Source organism: Phoenix dactylifera, chromosome 9, assembly GCF_051530095.1.
Source record: "Phoenix dactylifera cultivar Ajwa chromosome 9, Ajwa_hap1_PhDact_Kaust_v1.1, whole genome shotgun sequence".
Taxonomy (NCBI): domain Eukaryota; kingdom Viridiplantae; phylum Streptophyta; class Magnoliopsida; order Arecales; family Arecaceae; genus Phoenix; species Phoenix dactylifera.
In genome coordinates, this window is record NC_143198.1 from 21,067,793 (window position 1) to 21,093,885 (window position 26,093).

The 26,093-nt window shown below is 45.6% G+C and overlaps 2 protein-coding genes across 2 annotated transcripts; one reads left to right on the forward strand and one right to left on the reverse strand.

The window, feature by feature from the left end:
* Positions 1–4,606: 4,606 nt before the first annotated feature.
* Positions 4,607–11,231, forward strand: LOC103700187 (condensin-2 complex subunit H2-like; the record flags this gene model as incomplete). Its single annotated transcript, XM_089925643.1, is given in 10 exon segments — positions 4,607–4,828; positions 4,920–5,212; positions 5,280–5,424; positions 5,468–5,578; positions 5,996–6,094; positions 6,229–6,289; positions 9,936–10,276; positions 10,402–10,560; positions 10,660–10,900; positions 10,902–11,231. Coding segments are annotated over 10 exon segments (1,773 nt in total), but the record flags the coding sequence as incomplete, so codon positions are not given.
* A 2,503-nt stretch (positions 11,232–13,734) lies between these two features.
* LOC113460936 (putative disease resistance protein RGA3) lies at positions 13,735–17,865 on the reverse strand. Its single transcript, XM_026801459.4, has 2 exons — positions 14,130–17,865; positions 13,735–13,990 (listed from the first exon to the last, which is right to left on the reverse strand). Exon 1 carries the CDS (start codon positions 17,863–17,865, stop codon positions 14,143–14,145), a length of 3,723 nt encoding a protein of 1,240 aa, XP_026657260.4. The 3' UTR covers positions 13,735–13,990; positions 14,130–14,142.
* Between the last annotated feature and the right edge of the window lie 8,228 nt (positions 17,866–26,093).

The following is a 26,093-nucleotide window of genomic DNA, read 5'->3' on the forward strand; positions in this document are numbered from 1 at the left end:
AAAATCGGCGAGTGCCTGCGCTTTGATCGCCGGTATGGGTCGGTACTCGAGGTCGAACTCTCCGAGCTCGATGGCCCACTTTGTAACTCGACCAGCGCGATCTGATCGCTGCAGGATCTGCTTTATTGGCTGGTCGGTCAACATGGCCACCGTGTGAGCTTGAAAATAAGGCCGGAGCCTTCGAGCTGAGACGACTAGGGTGAAGACGGTCTTTTCCAGCTTGGAGTATCGGGTCTCAGCATCCCTCAAAACCCGGCTGGTGTAGTATACCGGCTTTTGAAGCTTGCTCTCCTCTCGAACCAGGACCGAGCTCACTGCTATGGGAGAAACGGCTAAGTATAGGTAGAGGAGCTCGCCCTGCTGAGGCTTTGTAAGCAATGGAGGAGAGGCGAGAAGGCACTTGAGCTCTTTGAAGGCTTGCTGACACTCTGCCGACCACAAAAAGTTCTTTGGCTTCTTGAGAGCCGCAAAGAATGGAAGGCAGCGCTCGGCCGATCGGAAGACGAAACTTTCAAGAGCTGCAACTCGGCCTGTAAGCTGTTGCACTTCTTTGACTGTCCTCGGGGGCGTCATCTCTTGGAGCGCTCGAATCTTCTCGGGATTGGCCTCGATTCTCCGCTGTGTAATTACAAAGCCAAGAAACTTGCCCGAGGTGACTCCGAACGCACATTTGGCAAGATTGAGCTTCATCCGGTACCTTCGGAGTGTAGAGAGTGCCTCGTTGAGGTCGGTCACATGATCTTGCGCCATTCGGCTTTTCACCAACATGTCATCAACATAGACCTCCATGTTTCGACCTATTTGATCTTTAAAAATTTGGCTGACTAGCCGCTGATAGGTCGCTCCAGCATTCTTTAGGCCGAAAGGCATAACTTTGTAGCAGTAGGTGCCCCCGTCGGTGATGAAGGCTGTCTTCTCTTCATCCTCTGGCGCCATCCGGATCTAGTTGTATCCTGAGAATGCGTCCATGAAAGACAGTAGTTCGTGTCCCGAGGTGGAATCCGCAAGCTGGTCGATGCTAGGGAGTGGGAAGCTATCTTTTGGGCAGGCCTTGTTCAGGTCGGTGTAGTCCACACACATGCGCCACTTTCCGCTAGCCTTTCTGACAAGGACCACATTGGCGAGCCACTCCGGATAAGACATCTCCCGGATGAAGCCGACCTCGAGGAACTTGTCGACTTCCTCGGCCGCTGCTCGTTGTCGCTCTGGAGCAGCACTTCGCTTCTTCTGTCGCACAGGCTTACAGGTTGGCTTCACTTGGAGTCGGTGGATCGCGACCTCCGGATCTATCCCCGGCATATCGGCGGACGACCAGGCGAAGACGTTCATGTTGTTCCGCAGGAAGCTGATAAGGCGATCTCTCTCGCGAGCATCAAGGTTGGAGCCGATCTGCACGGTTAGCTCGGAAAAATTTTCTCGTAAAGGGATTTGGATGAGCAGCTCACCAGACTCTACCCACTTCTTCTGAGGGCCGACCCGTGCCTCTAAAGTTTCGTCCAAGAGCTTGCCATCTGGTGTCGGAACCGATACTTTGGCTGGTTGCTTCGCCTCGTGGGTCGCCATGTAGCATCGCCTTGCCACCGCCTGGTCTCCACGAACTTCGCCGACTCCTTGGCTGGTGGGGAACCGCATAAGCAGGTGGCAGGTTGAGACCACGGCTCGAAGAGCGTTGAGCCCTGGTCGTCCGAGGATGGCGTTATAGGCCGAGGGCAGACGCACTACGAGGAAATCCATCCTCACGGTACTTTCTCGGGAAGCGAGCCCGACCGTGACCAGGAGATCAATCTCGCCCTCCACCGGAACCGAGTTCCCAGTAAATCCGACCAGCGGGGCGTTCATCCTCCGTAATTGCTTCTCTATCATCCCCATTCTATAATAGGCATCAAAATACAAAACATTCGCCGAGCTTCCATTATCAACTAGGACACGTTTTACATCAAACTTGTTCACAACCATAGAGATGACCACAGCATCGTCATGGGGGGTTTCAACTCCCTCCAAGTCCTCATCCGAGAACGAGATAGTTTCGGAGGCGCGCAGGCGCTTCGGGGTGGTTCCTTCCTCTGCAGCTCCTCCGACCAAGGTTCCGCCTCGGATGGTGTTAATGGTGCCGGCGATGGGTCTGGTGGCATTTGGATCTTCGGGCTGTGCGGTATCCTCCGCTGGCCTTTACTCTTCACGCTGGTCCGTACGAACCGGTTGAGCACTCCTCGGCGGATGAGTGCCTCGATCTCGTTCCGGAGCTGGAAGCAGTTTTCCGTATCATGGCAGTGGTCTCGGTGGAAGCGGCAGTACTTCCGGGGATTGCGCCAGGCCCCGGGATCCCGCCTCGGGGGCGGAGGCCGGAAATAATTTGGGCCCTCGATCTCCATGAGAATCTCAGTCCGAGGAGCAGTAAGGGGAGTGTAGTTTTCGTACCTCCCGTTGGGTATGCGGGACCGCGGTGGAGATCTCGGCCGAGGTGAAGACCTTGGTCGAAGCGGTCCCTGCAACCGGGGTGGACTCTTCAGACGGGGCGGGTTCTTGTCACGGCGCGGAGACGGGCTTCTGGGACGGTCGTGCTCCTCACGATGCCTTTTCTGCTTTTTGGAGGTCTGCTCGGCCCCGCTCCGTCTAGAAGCGATGACTTCCTCGGCTTTCGCATACTTCCGCGCCCGAACCAGCATCTCAGTGAGGTCAACAGGAAAATTCTTCTCGATGGAGAAGAGAAATCTGTAAGACCGGACCCCAGTCTTCAGTGCCAACATGGCAATTGACTGGTCAAGCTCCCGGACCTCCCATGTTGCGATGGTGAAGCGGTCCAAATATTCCCTGAGGGATTCTCCCTCCTTTTGTCTTATGTCAAGAAGGGAGTCTGAGGTCCGCCGCTGGGGTCGGCTAGCAGTGAAATTGGTGGGGAATTGCCTACCGAGATGCTCAAAAGAAGAGACGGTACTAAGCTTCAGCCCGGTAAACCAAAGCCGAGCTGCTCCCCGGAGTGTTGCTGGAAAGGCTTTGCAAAGCATGGCCTCCGAGTTTCCCTGCAGGGTTATTAAGGCCCGATAGCTTTCCAGGTGGTCGAGGGGGTCGGTCTTGCCGTTGTAAGGCTCCATCTGGGGCATCTTAAACCTCAGCGGGACCGGCTCATCCTCGATTTGTTGGGAGAAGGGGGACCTCGTGGTAAACTCGAAGTCGCCATCGCATCCCATCCTTCTGCCGTGGAGCGCCTCGATCTGGCGCTCCAGCTTCTCGACCTTCTTGTCGAGCTCATCGCTCTGGGGGATCGCCGCGGTGGTCCGCTCTGGCATAGGTGGCCCTGGGACTGACTCGGCTTCTGATGGTTGCGGCCAGTCACCAGGACCCCTCACCGGGGGTTCTCTCCAGGGGGATGCCTGGGCGTGGAGATCTTGGCCTTGGGGGGGCACTTCACTTACAGGGGTGTCGGCTGAACCGGAGCTTGAGGGAACGGTGCTGTCGGGACGCCCCTAGGCTGCAGGCCTTGGACAACAGCGGCCAAGGCCTGAACTTGCTGCACCAGAGCATCAAACTGTTCCGGTCGAACTTGGAAAGTCGAATCGGCCGGAGGGGGTGAGTTTTGGACAGAGTGTCCAGGGCTAGGTGGAGGACGTCGGGAGGCATTAGAAGCTCCCTTGCTTCTCAACTTCATGGTCGCGACTCGGTCCCTTCCTCTAGCGCCAACTATTGCTGGAAATTGGACCCGGGGGCGGCCGTCGGCTGAGGAGGAGGAGCTCCGGGAGGGCTTGGCAAACGGCGGCGATCCGGCGATGTGCGGGGTCCTCCGGGGGACCTGCAAGAAGCCGGTGGCCTGACTTTTCCGGCGCTGGCCCTCCGATGCTTAAGTCAGAAGGGGCAAGTATATGAGCGAAGGTAGAAATCAATAGTCAGAATCTCAATCCCCCCCCCTAAGATGGAGAAATTCCCCTGTTATAGAGGGGGTTGGGTTACCTGTGATGTGACGGGGCAAACGATCTGTCGTACAATTGGGCATGCAGTAGAAATTAATGCTCGATTGTGTGAATCAATGTTGTTACTGTTGGAGATTAGGCCAAAGCTCTTGAGTCGTCGTGGAGTCGTGCCATCATTCATAATCAAGCAGGTTGCCGTAAGAGGCTTGATGTCCGTAGGCAACGGAAGTCATACGCTTTAATTGTTGAGTAGGCTGAGGGCCTGCAAGTGCCATACGCTTTGATGGTTGAGTGAACAGGATACCTGCAGGACCCATACACATTAATTGTTGATGAAAGCAACACGTAGTCTTTCGGTCGCGCTGCGGGGGGATGTGACCTCAGTGCGCAGGTTGGGCATTTTTGGGTTGGTAGAGCTGTTCGGGTGCTTCCAGGTCGAAGGGGGTCTGCTCGACTGTCTACAGTCGGAGGGGATCTGCTCGGTCGGCCCCCGCTCGGAGGGGACCTGCTCGACCGGCCCCTGCTCGGCGGGTCTGCTCGGGCAAGCGTGGCGACATGTTTTTCCCCCAACACTGCCCTAGGAAGAGGGAAAAGGGGTCTTTTATAGAAGAGGATTGGTTCAATTTAGGTAAGATTTGATTCCCCTTTTTTTCCTTTTTTTTTTCTTTTCTCCTCTTGCGGTGGATTCGGGAAGGGATTGATGCAGGGGAGGGAGAAGACACCGTTCGGGAGTCTCCCTCCCCTTCACATGGGTCGGGCCGGTGCTGTGGTTAGCGGGCCGGCCCGGCTCAAAATGTGGCTCTTACAGGTTCAATAAAGATGACACTTCAAAGTATTTTCTGAAGCCTCCTGCCAATTTGCTTGTACTAGAAGGAGATTGTTTAGATACTAGTTGTGATCCTAGCGAATTAGAATCATATCTGGTAATATTATGTTAACCATGTGAATTTTGCCATTACTTGAACAATTTTGTCTTATTTTCTGATGCTGTTGTTTAATCATGTTTTCCCATAGTTTGCAACCTGTGATTTTGTTGGAGATTTTCTTCTGCTGGACCCCTGTGATGCGGGAGCTATCTATGATTCTTTAAAAACAAATGTTGTTGGTGAAGAAAACATTGCACCCCATAGAGGCAGCTTGGTCAGGTCCAAATCTCGCCACAGTATTCTAACTTCTCCATCGGGATGTTCTCAGGCAACTGCTTATAGATCAAGTATTGGGAAGAACCAAGGCATCAATCTAAATCAAAATACAGAGGGCAACTGTGCATTTGAAATAACGATGATAATCATTGGTCTGGACTGCATGTTGACCCTGATCATCCTGATGTGCCGTGTAGAGGAACCAAATTTAGGATGTTCAAATGTTATGGATGATTCTGATTTCTGATGATGATAATAATGATCCATGGAAGCCTCTAAATCCTCATGAGCCTGGGAACTTGAAAATAAAACCATTCAGAAAAGGTATGTTAGTTTCTTTTTTTTCCCACCAAGATATCTTTCTTTTTTATTTTTCTGTTATATAATGATATTCTTTTTCTCCTGTCTTGAATAGTTAAGGGTTTTAGAAGGCAGGCGATTCGTAATGTCAGGAGAAATACTTTAACTTCTCAGTTTCCTATTGCAAACTTGGATGGTGTTATCAGCCAAGAGTTTGCAGAAGCATTTGAAGTAAAATCTCGTTTACAGGAAAGGCTGCCTGCACCTCAGTCACCACCCCTATTTGAAAAGGTTTTTGCAGGAAGTTTCTTAAAATTTTCATTTAACTGATCTTTTCCTATCTTCACTCTTCCTTAAGTTATGATCGAGTTTCATATTGCAGCTAAGAAGATCACTTACTTTTGGAGAACAAGAAACATATGACAGCTTTGGTGGTTTTGAGTATGAAAATGATGATAATGGAGGAGAAAATCACCCTATCGATTCTGATCAAGCAGAACATGATCTGCTAAATACTATGTGCAATATGGACACTGAAGTACAATTTTGCCATGGGAAGGTTTGCATATAGCAGCTCCGCTTTCTGCTTGATGCTTTATCAATTATTAAGCTTATGCTTTATATGATGTATGCGATAATCATATGCAGCAAAATGATGATGCTGTGACATTTGATCGTGTTGAAGGTCTATCACAGGATGATCTAGATTCTCATGCAACCCTTGAAGATTTGTACCACTCACATTTGGTAAAAGACAAAAATATCTATCTAGTTATCTATCTTTCTATCTGCATGCGCATGCTGTATTGTGGACACGAGTTGCATTATAATTTCTAATATGCCATCCAATCTTCATTTCTTGACCATACTTGATTCTAAAGGTGCATCACAGCATATATGGGATAGCAAGTGCTATTGTAGCTTTACATTCTAATAACCATGGTATGTTGAGGTACGGCGTTGGATTTCGGTTCCAACCTCTTTTGTACCGGTGCCGGTTCCCACCGGTACAAGCCGATACCGGTGCGAACCAGGCCGGTTCGTACCGGCCCAAGCGCGGTGCAGCGCGCCCCGCGCGGGCGAGCTGCCCCATGCGGGATATTCAATGCCACCGAGTGGCATTTAACGCGGACGCGCGCGCATCCGCGTGGGATTTTTTTTTCTTTTGGTCTTTGCCGGTACAGTATCGGTTTGGTACTGTGTCAGAACCGTATCGGTACCGATGCCCATCGGTACGTCGGTGAAATCGGTACGGCGAACCTTGCTAATAACCATTTGCAAAATGCGTTTATTGATTGCATTTGTTGATGAATGAGATGATTTGATGCTAGGTTCGCCAAACCAGTACTCGGACCTGTATTGGTCAGCAATTGGCACGGTACAGTATGCATTCATATCGTGTTGTTATAGGATGTACCAACAAAGGAGAGCTAGAGAGGGAGGGGGAGAGGGAGAAGGAGAGAGGAAAATAGAGAAGAGGGAGGGAGGGATATAGAGAGGGAGGTGCAGAGAGAGGCTGATGAGGCCTCCCTTGTTTTGAAACAAAACAACAGGGCCCTTTTCAATTTCCTGTTTTTGAAATAAAATTGGCAATTGGTTTGTTAGCTCCAACCAGTTGCTGCCTTCATTTCGAAACTGGCAAATCAACTAAGGGCTCCTTTATTTCGTTTTGAAACGGGGGAGCCCTCGTTGGTCTTTTCCTCTTGCGGGCTTCCTTCTCTATCTCAACCTCTCTCTACCCCTCCCTCCTTTCTATCTCTTGTCCTCTTTCTCTCTCTCTCCTTCTTCTTCCACTCCCTCTGATTTGAACTGAGGTAATGACCATGCCGGCAATTGACCGGTCCGGTTCGGTACGCCACGAACTAAGCGGTTTGGCATGGTTCAACAAACTTTGATTTGTCCTCTACTGGTCCAATACGAGCTAGTTTAATAAGACTTCCCCCTACTTAATCTTCTTGGAATATATTGATTATTCCAACCAGGCTGACCTTATTCCCATATGGCAATATGAATAGTGGATTCAAGGGTTGACATATGGCTGGTAGATCATCTGTTTCTCTAATATCCAAAAATCATTAAACAAATGTTCCCTTATTGATTTGGAAGGAAACTCTGTGGTATTAAAAATTTTCTTGCTAATTAACTCCATAATTGACTTATGGTTCAATCGGTCCAAAGATTTTTATGTTCCTAATGCTCAGCATAAAGGCAAATAAACTTGCATGCCTCATTTGTTTCATTCCATAAATCAACTAACTGGTGTCAATTTGTTCTTGCATTGTACTCTTTTACCCCAAAATCTTTTCTTGATGCTTTCCGTTGGAAGGGTAGAAGACAATGATGCAAGAAGAGTTATTAAATCCTCCATTTCAATGAAACAAGAAAAGCAAGCTGTTGGTTTGGATATGCATTGCTAGATTTATCTTAGAATTTTGTGGGAAGTCTGAAAACTTGCCTAGAAGCAGAAGATTCTATATGAATACATGGCGTGAAATATTTTTACTACTTTTCTTTGCTGAAAAAGCTCTACTTTGTTTGAGTTATCATCCTTATATGGGCTCCATTTTAGATGTGAACAATGCCTTTTTTTTATGGATGATTTATGTAGGATCTCTGTGCGGGAAACCGCGAGAGAAAACTTGAATTGATAGAATATCAACTAGAGGTTACTGTGCCTTCAAAGGGAGGACCTAATGACCTGAAAGTTTGAGTACCGAGCAATTGTTCATGCAACTTCTGAAGTTACATTGTTGATGGCTCATATGACACAAATGAAGCTTTGAATTAATGGTCCTTGGTCTCCTCAAAAAGAATTAGTGGTCTTTGGAAGGTATATTGTGATGATAACCATCAATTTGTATGGTTAACGAATCTTCCAAGATTATATTTGCTAAAACATAGTTGATCGACGTGCCCACATAAGAAATCAGAATGAAGGGAACAAGTTGAAAGCTATTCAAAGCTTGGAGGGACTATTAATCTTTATTTGTTATGTGAGGATCCGTGCGGGCATGTGTTTAGTTCCACATCGGTTATTCGCTGGGTAGATCTTGGATACTTATACAAGATTAAGGAACCCAAATAATAACTTCCGGCTAGCCATTTTGGATAAGATCCTGGGTTGTTACAAATGGTATCAGAGCGGATCCGGCCCATAACCTATGTAGACGAGGGGACACTGCAGCACGGATCCATTGGGGCTGACCACGGGTCAGTCGTGGTGTTTGTGATTAGATTTGAATAGATATAAACCCTTAGCCTGAGGAGGACGTCAGGGCTTGAACGAGGGGAGTATGTGAAGATCCGTGCAGGCGTGTGTTTAGTCCCACATCGGTTATTCGCTGGGTAGATCTTGGGTACTTATACAGGATCAAGGAACCCAAATAATACCTTCCGGCTAGCCATTTTAGGTGAGGTCCTGGGTTGTTACATAGCATATCAAACATATATAATGTAAAAATATTTATATCATGTAGGATTGGCGTACAAGGATTCTTACTGAAATTGTAGACTGACTCAAATACAGATCTGGATCACAACCTACGAGCTGGGGTGCCGAGTCCCCTGATCAAAACCTCCTGGCACCGCTAACTCTTCCCCTACAACATCAATTATAAATCACAAACTAAATTATTTAATATTTAAATATTCTAAACCATAATTCACATCTACTATGGGGTCCATCATCAGGTCCCCAAACATCTCAATCCCTCCAGATCTAGGGCAGTCGGGGTGGCCCGACTCCCACCTTGCACCATCGGCCTATGTCGTCGCCAGCCGTGGCCGCAGCCATGCCGGCGACGATGGCCGGTCCCGATGAAGAGACCAACATAAAGGGATGATTCCTCTCTCTTCATGGTTGGGAATACATCTCCCTCCCTCAAATCTTTTTGATCCAAGGCCAATAGCCATGATAGATGTGCCCTCTCCTTCCCCAACCCGACAACACCACTGGCCGAACCATCGCCGGCCGCCACTGTTGCAGTCGCCGGCGATGGTGGCCGGCCAAGAGAGAGAAAAAGAGGTGGTCCCTTCCTCTTCTTCTCCCAAGAACCGACATGACCTCTTTCCTCCCTTCCCCCCTCCTCCATCATCAACGGCAGACCACTCTAATGGTGGCTCGGCTCCCCCACCCGACGGCAGCCACAGTGGCTCTCACTGTCGTCACCGGTCGGCGGCCAACCGACGAGAGGAAGAGGGAAAGGGGATGGGATCACGAGGGAGAAAGCCTCGGATCCACACTTCCCATCTTCAGTTAACCCTAGAAATTCCTCACCAAAACCTCCCACAGTCCCGATTCAACCAGCTTCCATGGATCCGGCCAACCCGGCGGCTGGCGGCGGCTACAAGATCCGAAAAAGAGAAGCCGAAACAGGGGTTCCCTGTTTCGAACTCTTCTCCGGCGATCTCACCGGCCAAAAACTTCACCCACGCCGCCCCAAATCCAGGAAATAAAACACAAAGGAAGGAACCATGCTTACCCCGGTCCGGTGGGGGTGTTCCGGCGACCTTTCCGGCGGAAAATCAGAGGAGCAAGACCCTCGGATCCCCAAGCTTCTTCACTTGATTTGTGGGGATCTTCTTGAAGGAAGGAAGAGCTTTAAAGCTTCCTCCACGGTCGGCCGGTTCTCGGCTCCAGCGCTCGGTCTCCCCCGGCGATCGCCTCCAACGCCGCCGCTGCCCCCCCCCCCCCCCCTCCTTTTTTTTTCTTGTGTTTCTTCTCCAACGATCGTGCCCGTATATGGTGGATGGGCCCGGTCTTTTCGGGCCGGCCCGTCCACCCCTCTTTTTTTTTTTTTTTTTCTGGGTATTACACTCTTCATTCAGGATGCCCTTCTTGCTAGCATAGCTGAAACAGAGAAGCAAACAGAGTTGGCCATACGAGTTTCAACATGGAAAGAATGGATTGAACACACCTTGGAAGAGCAAGTGGGTAGCAGGAGATTGCTTCCATTCTCTTCCAATCCTGATCTATATTAGCCAAAGAATTCTTCTGGTTATGTGAGATTTGTGATTTCCTTATTTTTTTCATTGATTGGGAATTGTTTTGACAGGATACACACCCTCCTTTTGACATTCACTTATATGGCGAGAGAATCTTGGACAAGCTTTCCTTCGAAGTGGACAGTGGAGGAAGCATGTCCTTCACCGATGTTGTGATGGGCCAACCCATGCATGATGTTGCAAGGACATTTTCTGCACTTCTGCAGCTGGTATTTACTTTTTTCTGCTTGCAAGCATATATGGCATACTTGTTCTTGTGATCAGAAATTGAGAAACTCTATGTATTTACCACAAACTTTTGATTTCAGGTGAACAATGGGAATGTTGATCTACAAATAGCTCCAGCAAGTGATGAGTTTGTGTGTCACACTGCTGCAAATCCCTTCTATGTGAAGCTCCTTTGCCGTGCCAGAAGAGAAGAAATGGGGAACTGTTCAACAAGGAAAAGAGCTAATTTCCCTTTGAGGAAAGGGTGCATAAAAGCAAATTCTTCCACCTCAGAAGCCACCTCACCTTTAAAATCATTGCATCAGGGGCAGGTTCTCTCCTAAGCTTGGGAAGGGCAGTGTTATCAGGTGTACTCCTGAGGGGAAGAGAAGACGGAGGTCTACTCGGTTTATAGAGCCATTTGATTTGCAGTCTTCTGGTTGACATAAATCAACTTTTTTTTTTTAATTTGAGGATGACGTAAAATGGCTGTTGAATGGTCTGGAATCATATATCAGTACCATACTCATGTAACTCGGCATATCAGTTCCCTCTAACAAGTAGGTAGCTGACAACACTTTAATTTATGGCTTAGGACTAGGCAGGTATATATGTTAAAAATTTCTGTAATTCCTGTGTGTTTATTCATTAATCAATATATTTCAGTTGTCCATCCTTGTTTATATGTAATAGTAGCAATGCCCCATTAATAGATCTAAAATTTTGTTTTTTTTTTGGTTAAAGTTGTCTGTTTCAATCTCATTCGAGATAGTGTCTAAGATGAACATTTTCAGCTGCAAACAAAACTTCTGGACAAGGCCAGATGTCTGTTTCTAGGTGAGTTCTTTTTTGCATTTCATTTCATTATCTATATGATTTACTATTGTGGATAGATAAAATGTTTACTTTTTTCTTTTTTCTGTAACTTTTAATGTTTATTATAGACCAAGGTGTAATTTATAGATCTCCTTGATTTCTTCAACCTAGAAGATGAGTGAGTGGAATTTTCTCCCCGTCTTGTTTTGTATTTTCAGAGTATCGGTTGATACTTATAGTCTATTATTTTGTCTCCTGATGCATAAATTGAAGAATGAGATTAACATTATTTTTGCAATAAATTATGGAAAAATTCGTATAAGATGCCATTTTAGGAGTGTCATTTTTGTCCGTGTCTTTTGTATGTGTTTCTGGATGCTTTTACTTCGTGTTTTATCATTCAACTGGATCGATACATGACATCTCTTGGGATGGTTTCATAAATTGCTCGATTTTAGCTCCATGAGTTGAGCAGGGTGTTGAAGCCCTTCATGTCGCGTTTGTTGTCCATGGCCTCTTTGTTCACATTGGCTCTAGAGTTGGGATTGGCGGAGATGTGGACGAATCGCCCTTCTTCATGTCGAGGTGGGCAAGGCAAATGAAGTCGACGATGGCGAGGTTGTCGGGGTGGACAATGTTGTGGAATAGGATGAGGATCGTGGAGAGGTTTGGGTTGTAAAGGAAGTTGGTGAGCAAGATAGACGGAGTGATAGACGCTGTCGGGGTTGTAGCATGATAGAGTTTAGGGTGAAGAGCAGGAGAAAGGGGTTGAAGGCAAGCAGAGAATGTGATAGCGAAGTAGTGCATGGGTTGAAACTGAGGGAACAAGAGAAGTATCTTGTCTCCCCGAGGGAAGAAGGTGGTCACTGAAGGTTGGGCTTCGAAAGATGTCATGATGGACGAAGTGAAGGAGAATGGACGAGTTTTTACTTTGATAGTTGAGTTATAACGAATCCACTTTCTTTTCTTTTGAGGTGAAAAACAATTCGTCTTTCTGGATTTTTGACCTTCCACCAACGTTAAGAATTCTTATTTGTCGAGCTAATTTGGGCGAGGCCATCATTGGGTGGGGAACACAAGGCTTTGTGGTGGGGAAGAGAGGTATGTATAGACCTGCCAGGAGAAAATCAAAGGAACATCAAATGCATGACCACTTTAATTATGGAGCTCACAAGAGAGGTCGTGTAGAACTCATTTAGGCAATGGGAAGAGGAAGAGGGGGCGAAGGAGACTATGGTTAATGGGAAAATAAAGAGATGCTTAATATTTGGTTGGAGTTTTTAGAGGAGAGAGATAAGAAAGTACCTTCCACCCTGGAAATAAAATTTTCGCATTTCATTAGAAAGAAAAATCAACATAGGCTATGGAAAAGTCCAATTTCCACCAGCTGAGAATTAAGATATAATTTTTTTTTTCCAAAAGTTCCTTTAAGCTTTTAGTGAGAATAGCGTAAGTTTTTTTTCTTTTTATAAAAGGTATAATAGGCATTTTGCACCACTACATATACTTTGCCTAACCAAATATAAGTCACTCTAGAATATGTCAATTTTTTATGGTCAACCAAACATGCAAAGCCACTTTTTCATGTATCATATAAGTGAGCATTAGTTTCATAGAAAAATATTCGAGTGAGGAGAAATTCTTCTCGAGAACTAAATTAGTTCGTATTGATCTAGTCGGGCCAATTAAATGGAGGGTAAAAGTTTCCAAGATTATGTACAGTGGATGCAAATGAAAATAATATTTTAAAAGGGTCGATTTTGCAAGAATGTAATCGTGCAAATTTTTCTATAATTTACGATAAGTTTTACTAGAAGGAGGTATTTATAGGAGAATTATGGGCTGTTGGCAGTTGGGCACTTGGCAACCTCATCCAAGCTCTTGCATAATATATAATTGAGGCTTATATGTTCAACAAAACCTGTATCTGTTTTTCCAATATTTTGCCCTTTTTATGTACTTTCTGAAAGAGCACAGTACAACCTTCCACCAATTTTTATATTTTGTCTTTTTATGTACCTTCTAAAAAAGCACCATGCAACCTTCCACCAATATTTGCATGCAATATGCTGAACCAACCTCCCAATTTAGTTGTTCAATCCAGCCTATGACCGTCTTCAATTTGTGGTCTGTATAATTCTTGCTCTTGGCAGTCCTCCTCAATAGCCTGACCTCTCACCAATCTTGATGAAATTAATATTTAAACAGTTTGCAGGTATGTCCACCAAGAGGCTAAACCGGGGGCTACTCGAACTGTTATTGTTGTTGTTTTTGAGAGAAAGGAGGGCTAAGCCTACCATAGACATTATGTTTATTAATATAAACCATATGATAGATACAGTTCAAGATAAGTCTCAGTCTCAAAAAAGACTCGTTTTTCATCAATAAAAATGCGTACTCGTGGAGATGGAACATTCTCACTCACTTCTGCTGTAAATCATTAATCTACATACATTTACAAGCACTGCAGTTCATCATAAATACAAACAATCCATTTTAAGCTTTTTAAGAAGCAATCCATTTGCTACCGCTGGCTAAGTACAAAAGAGTAACGGCCATCTGTTTGCACAAAAAGAGTAACGTGGAGAGCTGGTGCGGCAGCAATGGACGGAGACCCTGAAACATTTTTCAGTAAATACTTTTTCAAAAAAAAATCCAGTAAATAGAAATATTCTTCGGTGCTCTAAATAATGCAGTTTTCCCTACAAAATAGGAAACAGAAAGTCGATAAAGAGGGCGGTGTGATGGGCTGTACCTGTCTCAGTAGGCTACCAAACCACATCATGCGACTTTTTCATCATTTTCCTGTGCCTTTGCAATTGCTCTGTCAACACCGGATGACAATTATTGAAATGTAAATCTTCTAGGGATGAAGGCAGGCCCTTCTCTGGCAGCGAGCGGATCTCACGGCAATTTGATATCGTCAAACGTCGGAGGGTGGAAAGGCTATGCAACTCTGTTGGCAGGGACTGAAGATTGTTGCAATTTACAAGAAATACCCATCTGAGAGATTTCAGTCCTTGCAACCATAATTGCTCCTCTCCAGCGAATAATATGAGTTCAGTTGAGCCCCAGATTTGGAGTATTTCAAGTGAGGGCGGGGTGATTGTGGAGAACAGCACCTTGACCAGGGCAGTGTCGTCGATGTGCAGGAAGCGAAGACGTGCAAAACCCTCGCCCTGCTCTTCCTCATTAGCCAATACCGTGAGCCGAGGACATCCACTTACCGTCAAATTTTCAAATGATTTGAGAGCTCGAAAGTCCCCTAGCGACCTCAGTTCTCCGCAGTCCCGAATAGTCAAATTTCTGAGAGCAATCATGTGGCCGAGCACTTCTCCTGGAAGAGATGTTATGTGTGGGCAGCGGTTTAACTTCAATGAGGTAAGAGAGGTGAGATTGTGCAGGCAGCCGGGTAGTGACTCATCCAGATGACCACATGAATCCAATGCAAGCCATCGGATAGAAGAGGGAAGGATCAATTGCACTGGGGACGGGAGCAAGGGACAGTCCTTGATTCTCAAATTCTCGAGGGAGAGAAAGTCTTTAAACCTTTCCATTGGCAACCGCACAACCTTTTGACAGTCAGCAATCGTCAAGTCCCTGATAGCTGGCAGGTGGTGTGACGACAGCCATCGCTCCAGATTTACCAGGTTTGGACACCGGCAGATACGCATGTGAGTAATTGAAGAGGTCCTGCTGCTGTTTCTGCTGTGCTGTGTCATACTGCTCTCATCGGTAAAACCATGGTCTCCGTCCCTTGATTCTGGGAGCATATTTATTCCCACATTCCAAAGGTATAATTCTCTGAGCGAGGGAGGGAGGCAGGGTAAACCCCTTAGCTTGGGACAGTTCTGGATATGGAGCTTAAGCAGTCGAGGAAATACTTGGATACCTTCTGCGCTGAACCATTCTTCCCATTCCAACATGTCTGAAATCTTCAGCTCTTTCAGTAATAGGAATCCTTTGACCTCTGGAGAGCCATAGAATTCATGACCAACTTGCTTCACCTCATGCATATTTTTGATGCGCAGAATCTCGAGGGATGGCAGCTGTCCAAGAGATGGAAGTTGCCCGCAGCTTTGGATATTTTCTAGGCAAATAGCTTTCAAATTTTTGAGCGATTGTGGCTCCAGCCAACTTGGAAATCGGACACCGCCATAGTTTCTGATTTCCAGCCTTCGGAGATTGGAATGTGGTTTGAGGCCTTCAAGTACCTCAACATGGTTCCCTGAGCTGGTGCTTCTATCAATATTCCATACCAAGGCCAATTCATCAAGGTACTGTTTATTATTCAGCTTAGCCTGACTGGCCTCTTCCTCACTTTCGATGCTCTCAAGATTTTTAATGCAAATTCTTCCATGAAGCTGTATCATGTCCTTTAATTCTTCAATCTTGTGCCCTCTCTGCTTTACAACTTTGAATACCCGCAACTCTTGGAGATATGTTAACTTGCTGATATCAGCCAACATACAAATTGTCTCCTCATCTGCTTTAAGCTGCCTTAATTTAACTAGGTTGGTCATGCGTGTAGGAAAATTTTCAATTGGGCAGCCAGATATATTTAACACCTGAAGATTGTAAAGGTTACACAGTGATTCAGGCAACCTTCGAATTTTGTTGATAGAGATATCAAGGTATCGAAGATGTTTTAAATTGCCAATACTTTCAGGCAATTCTTTGATCCCACAATTCTCTAATTTCAACACACGGATCTTTGTTGACACTCTGAACAAGCAATCAAGCATAGAATCAAAGTTTGCATCATACAAATTCTCAAAGACAAGGGTGCGTAGATTCTTATAATTGGCAAAGTCCATTAGCGTACTTGGCTCCAGATTCTCAGCACATATTGATAGGTGTCGAAGCCTGCTAGGGATTTCTTGCCACTTGCCATCTTCTATTCTTAGATGTTCATCGACTGAGACAGATTGAACCAGATCGTGTATCAAATCATGCATCACATATACATCCTCCCATTTATGCTGAAAGAAAGATCTGTCAAACAAATCATGGAAGAACTCAATCCCTACCTCTTCAATCCGCACATTTTCTTGAGGTACAATAAAGCCTTGTGCCATCCAGACTTGGACTAGCCCGTCTTTTGTGTATGCGTAATCTTTAGGAAATATAGAACAATATGCAACACACTGCTTCAGATATCCAGGCAGGTACTGATAGCTCAACTGTAGGACTGGTATAATGTCATCTTCACGTTGTTTTAGTTCCCATATTTCACTGTTCATGATGGTTCTCCAGTGCCTCTCATCCCAGTCTAAATTCAATAGGCCTCCTAGTGTCTTTGCTGCAAGTGGAGATCCCTTCAGCCTGTCAGCAATCTTCCTACCAATAGCTTCCAACTCAGGATATTCTTTGGGATTCTGAGAACCAAATGCATGTCTACTGAAAAATTCCCAATAGGCATCATTTGCTAAACCCTCTAAGAAGACTGCCTCCATTGTGCCCATCATCTCTGCAACCTTTTGAGATCTAGTTGTTACCAAAATCTTGCTTTCCTGCAGCCCGGACCTTAATGGCGCAAACAGACGATCCCATTCGTTGTGGCCATCATTCCAGATGTCATCAAGGACGAGCAGGAATCTCTTTGACATTATCTTCTCCTTGAGGATCTCTTGGAGACAATTCAAATTTTGGTGATCACAGAGTCTCTCCCGGGTAACAGACTCTATTATCTCTTTAGTTAGCCTTTTCACATCAAAATTATCAGACACGCAAACCCAAATCTTTAAATCAAAATAACCATTCACCTTCTGATCATTGTAAATGAGCTGAGCAAGCGTAGTTTTTCCGATCCCTCCAATACCGACCACTGGCAAAACAGAAATACTGTCTTTCTTTTGTCTCTTTAAACAAACACGGACACGATCATCACCGGGTTCAGTTGCATATCCCGACTTTAATAGCAGCTTTATCACCTTTTCTTTTTCTTTTTCTCGCCCGAACACTTCGGTTTCAGTTAAGAATGAGCTCGTCTCTCGTCTCGCCGATCTCTGATATTCTTTCCCTTCATCATCTATATCCAGGAGTCTGATGATTTTTTCCATATCATCAGCAATGCTATCTAACCTCCCCATAACCTCCCTCACTTTAGCCATAGCATCACCGTCTTGATGGAACACATTTCTGGCAAGTGTAAGAGAAGAAGATAAGAAGTTACCTCTCTGATTCTCTTGGCTTTCAGCCTTTTGCTGCAGGAGTTGGTATTCGAATTCGTCCAGCAAGTCTTCGGCATCGTAGGCGGCGTCTTTGAATTCTTGGAGGATTTGGGCAAGGTTGTCGTCTTTGGTGCGCCTCTTCTCGGCGCTTGTAAGGATGAAGCGTGTCCGTAGCAAGGTAGTGCGCAGCCTCTTGAGGTCATCCTGAAGCCCCGAGTGCCGCGCGAACTGCTGGATGGCATCGGAGGTCACCTGGCCGACCAAGTTGTCCAGCACGGTGGAAGCGATGGATCCTCCAACTGATAGTAGTGCCTCCATATCGATCAAATTTGGGGGAGAAGAGAGAGCGAGCGAGAGAGAGAGAGAGAGAGAGATTTTCTCTAGGAAATAGACTTGCTTTCCGTCTTATTGTCATCCACACATTCAGCCGGAGTAAAATAGATTAAGCAAGTTGCTTTCTACAGACTTGCCTTCTACTTCAATCGTACAGGTTGTCTATATATGATGTTAAAAAAAAATCCATGACGGAGTGGCGGGCATCAGGCTGAAGTAGTCAAAAATAAATATCTTATATTGATGGCGAACGGAGGGATCTGCCAATGGAGAGCCTCCGGTTCAATACAGAGAAGCAACAGCAAAAATGTTGCACAGATCTCTCCATGATTGTGCCCTGCAACCAATTTCAGTAAGTGGATTTGTCATGATTCAGAAGTCAATAGCTAGAAACATGAGTATATCTAGAAACACCAACAGCTGCATGCCTGTGATGCAAACCTTTATTTTAATATTATATATATATATATATATATATATATATATATATATATATATATATATATATATATATATATATATATTCAGTAAGTGGATTTGTCATGATTCAAAAGTCAATAGCTAGAAACATGAGTATATCTAGAAACACCAACAGCTGCACGCCTGTGATGCAAGCCTTTATTTTAATATTATATTATATTATATTATATATATATATATATATATATATATATATATATATATATATATATATTAGCATGGGCCAGATGTCTTGTGAAATAGTTTCCTCTCACATAAATCTATATTTTTCTAAATAAATATTCTTTAAATTAAATTTAGATAAAAAATAATTTATTCATATTTTTATGTATTGGAAAATAGTTTCAGATTCTGTTACTTATACTCTTTTATATTACTATTTTCCGGATTAGTTTCTCAAAACTATCCATATTTTCCGTAATATTCTTTACTATATAAATATTATATTATATTATATTATATTATATATTATCATATAATGATATTTTAATAATATATCATATTATAATTAAAATAATATATTATACTAGAATAATAATATAATAGCATATTATTATATGATAATACTATTGCATTATATATTATATTATATTATATTATAATAATATAACATATATTATATCATCTTGTCATATTATTATATTATTATAAGGTTAGGGATATTTTAGGAATAAAATAATAAGGTTATTTTTCTACTTGAGAAAACAATAACTTACAATTCTTATAGGTAGGTAAGAATTTTCCTCTATTTCATGAGTAAATGTTAATCATGGAAAAATAATTTATTCATATAGAGAAGCATAAAAATATGGGTAGGTTAAGTTCATAAATTTTTTCGTGATATTTACCCACTAAATAATAGTGTCTAAAAGATTTTAACATAAGAACTGGAGTTTAATGTGTCCTGGTATCTAATTTGTCCACTGCTCTATCATGGATTTTTTTGATATTATATCTAGACAACATGTATGAATGTTTAAATTAATCAGTTCTTTGCTTTCTCTATTTAATTCCCGCTAAATTAAATGCATGGATGACAGTAAGAGAGAGAGAGAGACAAAGTTGACTTATCCTGTTGAGCATTATCTAATCTTTTGTCTTTCTGAAGTAGAGATGCTGCCAACAAAACAAACAAACGAGTAGGGCAACAGGACTTAAAAAAATATTTAAATAATCACTAAGGATCAATAAGATCAAACTATACTCAAACCAATACTTGTTAAATTTAACTTGCATCTCTCTAACCATATCAACCATAAAATCATATGGGCCATTAGCAGTCTCTATCAATTTTCTATGAATCTCCCACACCCTCCTAAAATAAATGTTCGCTGTTGGATGCTTACTAGCAGAAAACTGATTAGTCACATCATAAAACACTTTCAAAAACTTATGAAGAATAGCAACTTTTTCCCACTCTTCTTCAGAAAGTGCAAAGATTCTAAATTCTCTATCACGATGTCCCCAGTGATCTAAAACAGCCTTAAAATAAAGAACACGGTCCAGCATTAAAAAAGTAGAATTACATCTAATACAACAATCAGAACGCAATCTTTTTCTAGTATTCCAATGAAAACTTTTTTCAGCAATTTCATAAAACTTCTTCTTCTTTGGAATTGAATTTTTCAAATGCTTGGCCACATTTCTAATCTTACAAACAACACCATCAATGAGATTCAGACCAGCTTGCACAATAAGATTTATAATATGGCAGCAACAACGAATTTGGAAAAAATTAACACCATGCAAGAGAGATTTATTTGCAAGAAGACGAATCTTGAGAGAAGTAGCCATGGTATTATTATAAGATGCATTATCCAATGTCAAGGTAAAAACCTTACTATCAATTTTTCATTGAGCCAAGCATAAAGCGACCTCATCAGTAATAGAAAGCCCATCAGGGGGGGGGGGGTTAACGCTGCAAATCTAATTATTCTTTTTTGCAACTTCCAACTATTGTCCATCCAATGTGCTGTGATGCAAATATATTAATCTTGTGTGTTATCATTTTTTCAATTATCAGAAGTCAAACAGATTCTCCCTGGTGCTTGTGCTAACTCTGTCACGCCCCCGCCCCCTCGGGGCACGTGAGGCACCCAGTGCCCACATGGGGGCCACATGAGGAGGGACCGCAGGGCTCCCCTGCCAAATATTGTCCGGTTCTGAGGCTTCACGCAAGCGTCCTTCATCCCTCCCCGGTTTTGTTTTCCTCCATAAATGCATCTGCATGATTAGGAGACACCTGCCTCATATGCCCAGGCTCTAGAACGAGTCTTTCCGATGTGGGACTATTGGGCCTCACACCATTCCCACCATCGAACAAGAGCTGTCTCGGCTCTGGTACCAAATGTCACGCCCCCACCTCCTCGGGGCACGCGAGGCACCTAGTGCCCACATGGGGACCACATGAGGAGGGACCACGGGGCTCCCCTGCCAGATATTGTCCGGTTCCGGAGCTTCACGCAAGCGTCCTTCACCCCTTCCCGGTTTTGTTTTCCTCCCAAAACGCGTCTGCAGAATTAGGAGACACCCGCCTTATATGCCCAGGCTCTAGAACGAGTCTTTCCGATGTGGGACTATTGGGCCTCACACCCTTTCCACCATCGGACAAAAGCCGTCCTTGGCTCTGATACCAAATATCATGCCCCCGCTTCTGCGGAGTATGTGAGGCACCCAGTGCCCACGTGGCGGCCACATGAGGGGGGACCGCGGGGCTCCCCTGCCAGATATTGTCCGGTTCCGGGGCTTCACGCAAGCATCCTTCATCCCTCCCCGGTTTTGTTTTTCTCCCAAAACGCGTCTACAGGATTAGGAGACACCCACCTCATATGCCCAGGCTATAGAACGAGTCTTTCCGATGTGGGACTATTGGGCCTCACACCCTTCCCAATATCGGACAAGGGCCATCCTCAGCTCTGATACCAAATGTCACGCCCCCGCCTCCGCGGAGCATGTGAGGCACCCAGTGCCCACGTGGGGGCCACATGAGGGGAAAACACGGAGCTCCCCTGCCAGATATTGTTCGGTTCTGGAGCTTCACGCAAGCGTCCTTCACCCCTCCTCGGTTTTGTTTTCCACCCAAAACGTGTCTGCAGGATTAGAAGACACCCGCCTCATATGCCCAGGCTCTGAAACGAGTCTTTCCGATGTGGGTCTATTGGGCCTCACAAACTCCTCTTTCACAACATTCATTTCATCCATGTAATATTTCAATGCATCTCTCCTAATAGTATGCATGCTCATGGTTTTGTATTGAGGACACATAACATATACCATATATTTAAAACAAGGTTCCTCACAAGTTGTAAATGGATGTGCACCAGCAACAATAAACATACAAATGGCTCTACAAATTTCTTCCGGATCAAACTTAGGATTTTTCGAATGCAAAACTGGGACAGCATACTTACCCTGGGGGTACACAGAGTCTTCAATAAGTACATTGACAAATTAAGTCATTCTTAAATAGCCGAAAACATAAGCAGACTGATATCCTCGAGCTGAGGAGTGTCCACATGAGTTTGTTGAGGTGTCTACACGTCTGTGGCCCTCTTTTCTATTCTGTCGAGAGTTCGGAGGAAGAGGAGAGGGAAGGAGGAAGTTTACGACCGACTTCCCAACTTACCTTATCGGACTTTCATATCTACCTCGAATGAAACTTGATCTCCAGGGTAGGTCGGTCATAAGAAATTTTCGACTAGTTAGTGTTAAGCATATGGTGTGCTTCCAGAAGTTGTGGTTTCAGTTAAAATAGTGTAATTCCTTATGTTATGATGAAAACGTTTAGAACATCTTTTTAAGTGGCGCCATATATGAGAAGTACCATTCTTAGAAGCAGTTGAAAAAATCTCCTTGCAATACTTGCATTGTGCTTTTAATATGTCCTTATCTTCTGTTGGAAGCTTGACCATGTGCATCCACACCTTTGATTTTGCTTTACTATCCTTGACATAACAATCCTCGTGCTCATTATCCGCCACAGGAATAGGTGAACTTTCGCTTGTCATTGACATAAGCCTATCAAGCCTTGGAGAGGAAGAGGAGTGAAAGCCTCTATTTCCGAGCTCGGGCGAAATCCATCCGGAACCGAGCTCGAAGAGGAGGAGGAGGAGAAAAAGGCTCACTAATCTGAAAAAAATAAAAACCAAGTCTTACCGGTGAGTCGGTGACCGGAGCCGCGAAGAGTTGCTGGCCGGTGGAGGAGGACGCGAAGAGCCACTGGTCGGTTGTTGAAGAGGCGACGGCATCGAGACGAGGCGGCGACTACAGGGAAACCGGCGGAAAGGGGAGCGGCTCTCAAGCTCTTAGCGAGGAAAGGGGGGGTTTAGGGTTTCTTAAGTCTTAAGTCTTAACTTAAAGAGTTAAGACTTACCTTTATATATATATGGTGTTTTATATATAAAACACGGGTTGGGCCGGGCCATTTTTAAAAGTTTCCAAGCCCAGCCCGATTTTTTGGTCGGGCCGCTGGCCCGACCCATGGGCCTTTTTTTAATGCCCAAGCCTGAAAAATCTCGGGCCAGGCTGGGTGGGCTGAGCGGGCTAGAAGGCCCGTGATCAGCTCTAGCCCAGGCTCAAAGGACTTTCTAGCCGATGTAGGATTAAGGAGCCTCACATTCCACCCACCATCAGACCAGAGCCGTCCTCGGCTCTGATACCAAATGTCACGCCCCGCCTGCGCAAGACACGTGGCCATCAAGTGTGCCTCCACGTGGCGCCACATGAGGGAGAACACGGGGCTCCCTTGCTAGATATTGTCCGGTTCTGGGGCTTAACCCCTCTTCGATTTTGCTTCTCCCCAAAACACGTCTACAGGATTTGGAGACACCCGCCTCATATGCCCAGGCTCAAATGATGCTCTAGCTGATGTGGGATTAAGGAGCCTCACACTGTAATGTCACGCCCTGCCTGCAGGGGGCATGTGGCCATCAGGCCCACATAAGGAGGAACACGGGGCTCCACTGCTAGATATTGTCCAGTTCTAGGGCTTAACCCCTCCTCGATTTTGCTTCTCCCCAAAACGCGTCTACATAATTTGGAGACACCCGCCTCATATGCCCAAGCTCGAAGGACGCTCTAGCCGATGTGGGATTAAGGAGCCTCACACTCCACCCACCATCGGACCAAAGCCGTCCTCAGCTCTGATACCAAAAGTCATGACCCACCTGCGCAGGGCGCGTGGCCATCGGGCCCACATGAGGGGGAACATGGGGCTCCTTTGCTAGATGTTATCCGGTTTTGGGGCTTAACCCCTCCCCAATTTTGCTTCTCCCCAAAGCACATCTACAGAATTTGGAGACACCTACCTCATATGCCCAGGCTCAAAGGACTCTCTAGCCGATGTGGGATTAAGGAGCCTCACAAGGACCCTCTACTAGGGTCGACCTGGGTCCACAAAAGAAACATATGGGATGCTCCTGCTAGGTTTATAGAACCATGCGAAGAGGGAGAAATAGAGGAAACAGATCAAGAGAGAGAGAGATAGGAGCGAGAAAGGAAGAGAGAGAAAGAGAAACCTCTCTTCTCTTCTTCACGAAGAGGGGAGTTCATCTTCTCCTTCATCTTCAGTCAGAACCAAGTCAGCGAGGGTGGACCGACCCTCGACGATGGTGGTGGCCACCGGCAGCTCCCAGTCGTGGGCATCACCGGCAACAGTGGCTCACCAACGCAAGGAAGAAGGAGAGAGGAAGAAAGTGAAGTAAGGGGTGATCAATCTCGGCCTAGAGTGTGGTCGATTCCACTGACCAATGGCCACACGTTCTCAATGGTCCTAGGTGGGGGCAAAACTTCGCCTATTCCGGCGGTCGGTGGTGGCAAAGTTCAGTGGAAGAAGACTGAAATAGGCCACCCTTGTTTTTAGATGAATTTTTGGCAATTGACTGGCTCCAATCATGGCGAATGGGGCTAAAACACCAAAGAAGAAAGGGAAGAAGATGAAGGAATCTTACCTCGGTCTAGCAAGGCGTTCCGACGTCTCTTCGTGACGAAGATTTAAGGAAGAAATCCAGAAAAAGAGCTTGGGCTTCATCAACAGAGGAGGGGGAGGATTTAAATAGAAGAATCCTATAGTTCTAGTCGAACTCGGATTACTTTGGGAGTCTTTGACTCCGCCGAAATTGGGAGAGAAAGAATACTCTCATCAGAGTCTCTCCTCCACTCAAATCGTGCCACAGTGCACAATCAAGCTTAGGCCTAACCTCTTCGGACCAACCTACAAGCCCATGGGACTAGGCCGCTACGCCTGACCGACTTGGGCCTGGTCTCTTCGAGCCGGCCCACAAGCTAAAAAAAAACTGGGCCACAACAAGCGATGGGTTTAGGCCTCGTCTATTTGGGCCGGCCCACAAGCCCAAGGGTTGTAGGAAGAAACGGTGAAAAATGGGATCCCACGTCAAGCTTATGGGATGTGACTGACCGCCCTTCCCTTCTGGTACCCAATATCATGTGAGCACCGGGCCCATGCTGGTACCTTGGCTAAGCTCAAGAAAGGCTTTTTCTTATTTTTCCTATTACTCTTTTATATTATTTTATAGAAAGTGAAGAGATATCCTGACCATCCAAAAGTTATTTGAGTATTTGAGTCTAATTCCAAGTAGGTGATCAGTGACGGACACAGCGTGGACACGGTGGGAGACTCCTGGGTGGATTCACTTCCAGTAGGGTGGTGGCCGACCATAGTCAGCATCGACGCCCTAGGAGGGTTGCAGGTTTGTGACCTCCTTCGGCCCGACGGGGCAGGATGGGACACTACCCGCTTAGCCCAGCTATTTGATGACCAGCTTGTTGAGAGGATCCAGTCAGTACCAGTTCCAGATTGTCCCTGCCCTGATGTGCGGGTATGGAGCTCAACATACAGATTTAGAGTCAGGGTTGGCGATATCTTCGGCCTTCTCCAGAGTGTGCAGCACATAGGGGTTGACTGCGCCTGGGTCTGGCGCTTTGATCTGCATCCAAGGGTAGCCTTATTTCTCAAGAAGGTGGCCTGGAGCAGGCTACCGACGAGGCTCGTCCTGAGTGGTAGGGGCCTGGAGATCCATTCCCAGTGCCCCTTGTGCTAGTGGCTGAGCCCGTGGACCATACATTGTTCCAGTGCTAGCATGCGAGGAAGAATTGGGAGCTTGCCAAGGTCCCTTCAGGAGGCCAGCGTGACTCGATGTCCTTTCTGCTGATGACCAGATGGTGGGCGACCTTACCACGCTACAGGCAAGCGGCTATAGTGGTGACTTATACGGCGTATCAGATCTAGCTATCCAGGAATGCTTGGACGTTTGGTGAGAGTTGTCCCCCTCCGCGGTTCGTGATTGAGCGGGCTCGGAGCCAGGCAACTAAGGCTATTCAGTTGCATTTGTTGGATGGACCCTTGATAGCTCGAGACACCCGGGTCTCCTCTCTTGCTCATGGAGCGTTTCGCATGGTGTTCTTCACCTGGGAGCCCCTACCTCCGAGTTTCCTCAAGGTAATTTTTGACAGTTGTGTACTGATGGTGGAAGTAGGGGAGGGGCAAGCTTCATCATTAGAGGTCCGGACTCCAGGACGATTGCGGCTGGTGGATGTCAAATCTTTGATATCTTGATCTCGGGGGCGGAGTTGAGGGTAGCTTGGTCAGGCTTAAGTTATACCCGACGTTTATTGCGAGCATGTGCTATAGTACTGGAGGACGACCTAGCAATAGTTATTGGCTAGATCTAGCAGAGTATGGGTGGGGTGGGCAACAGCCACCCGCTGCTCAGGAA

What these genes read in the sequence shown, in the direction of transcription:
- LOC113460936 (XM_026801459.4), bottom strand. Translation starts at nt 17,865, where the DNA reads ATGGAGGCACTACTATCAGTTGGAGGATCCATCGCTTCCACCGTGCTG.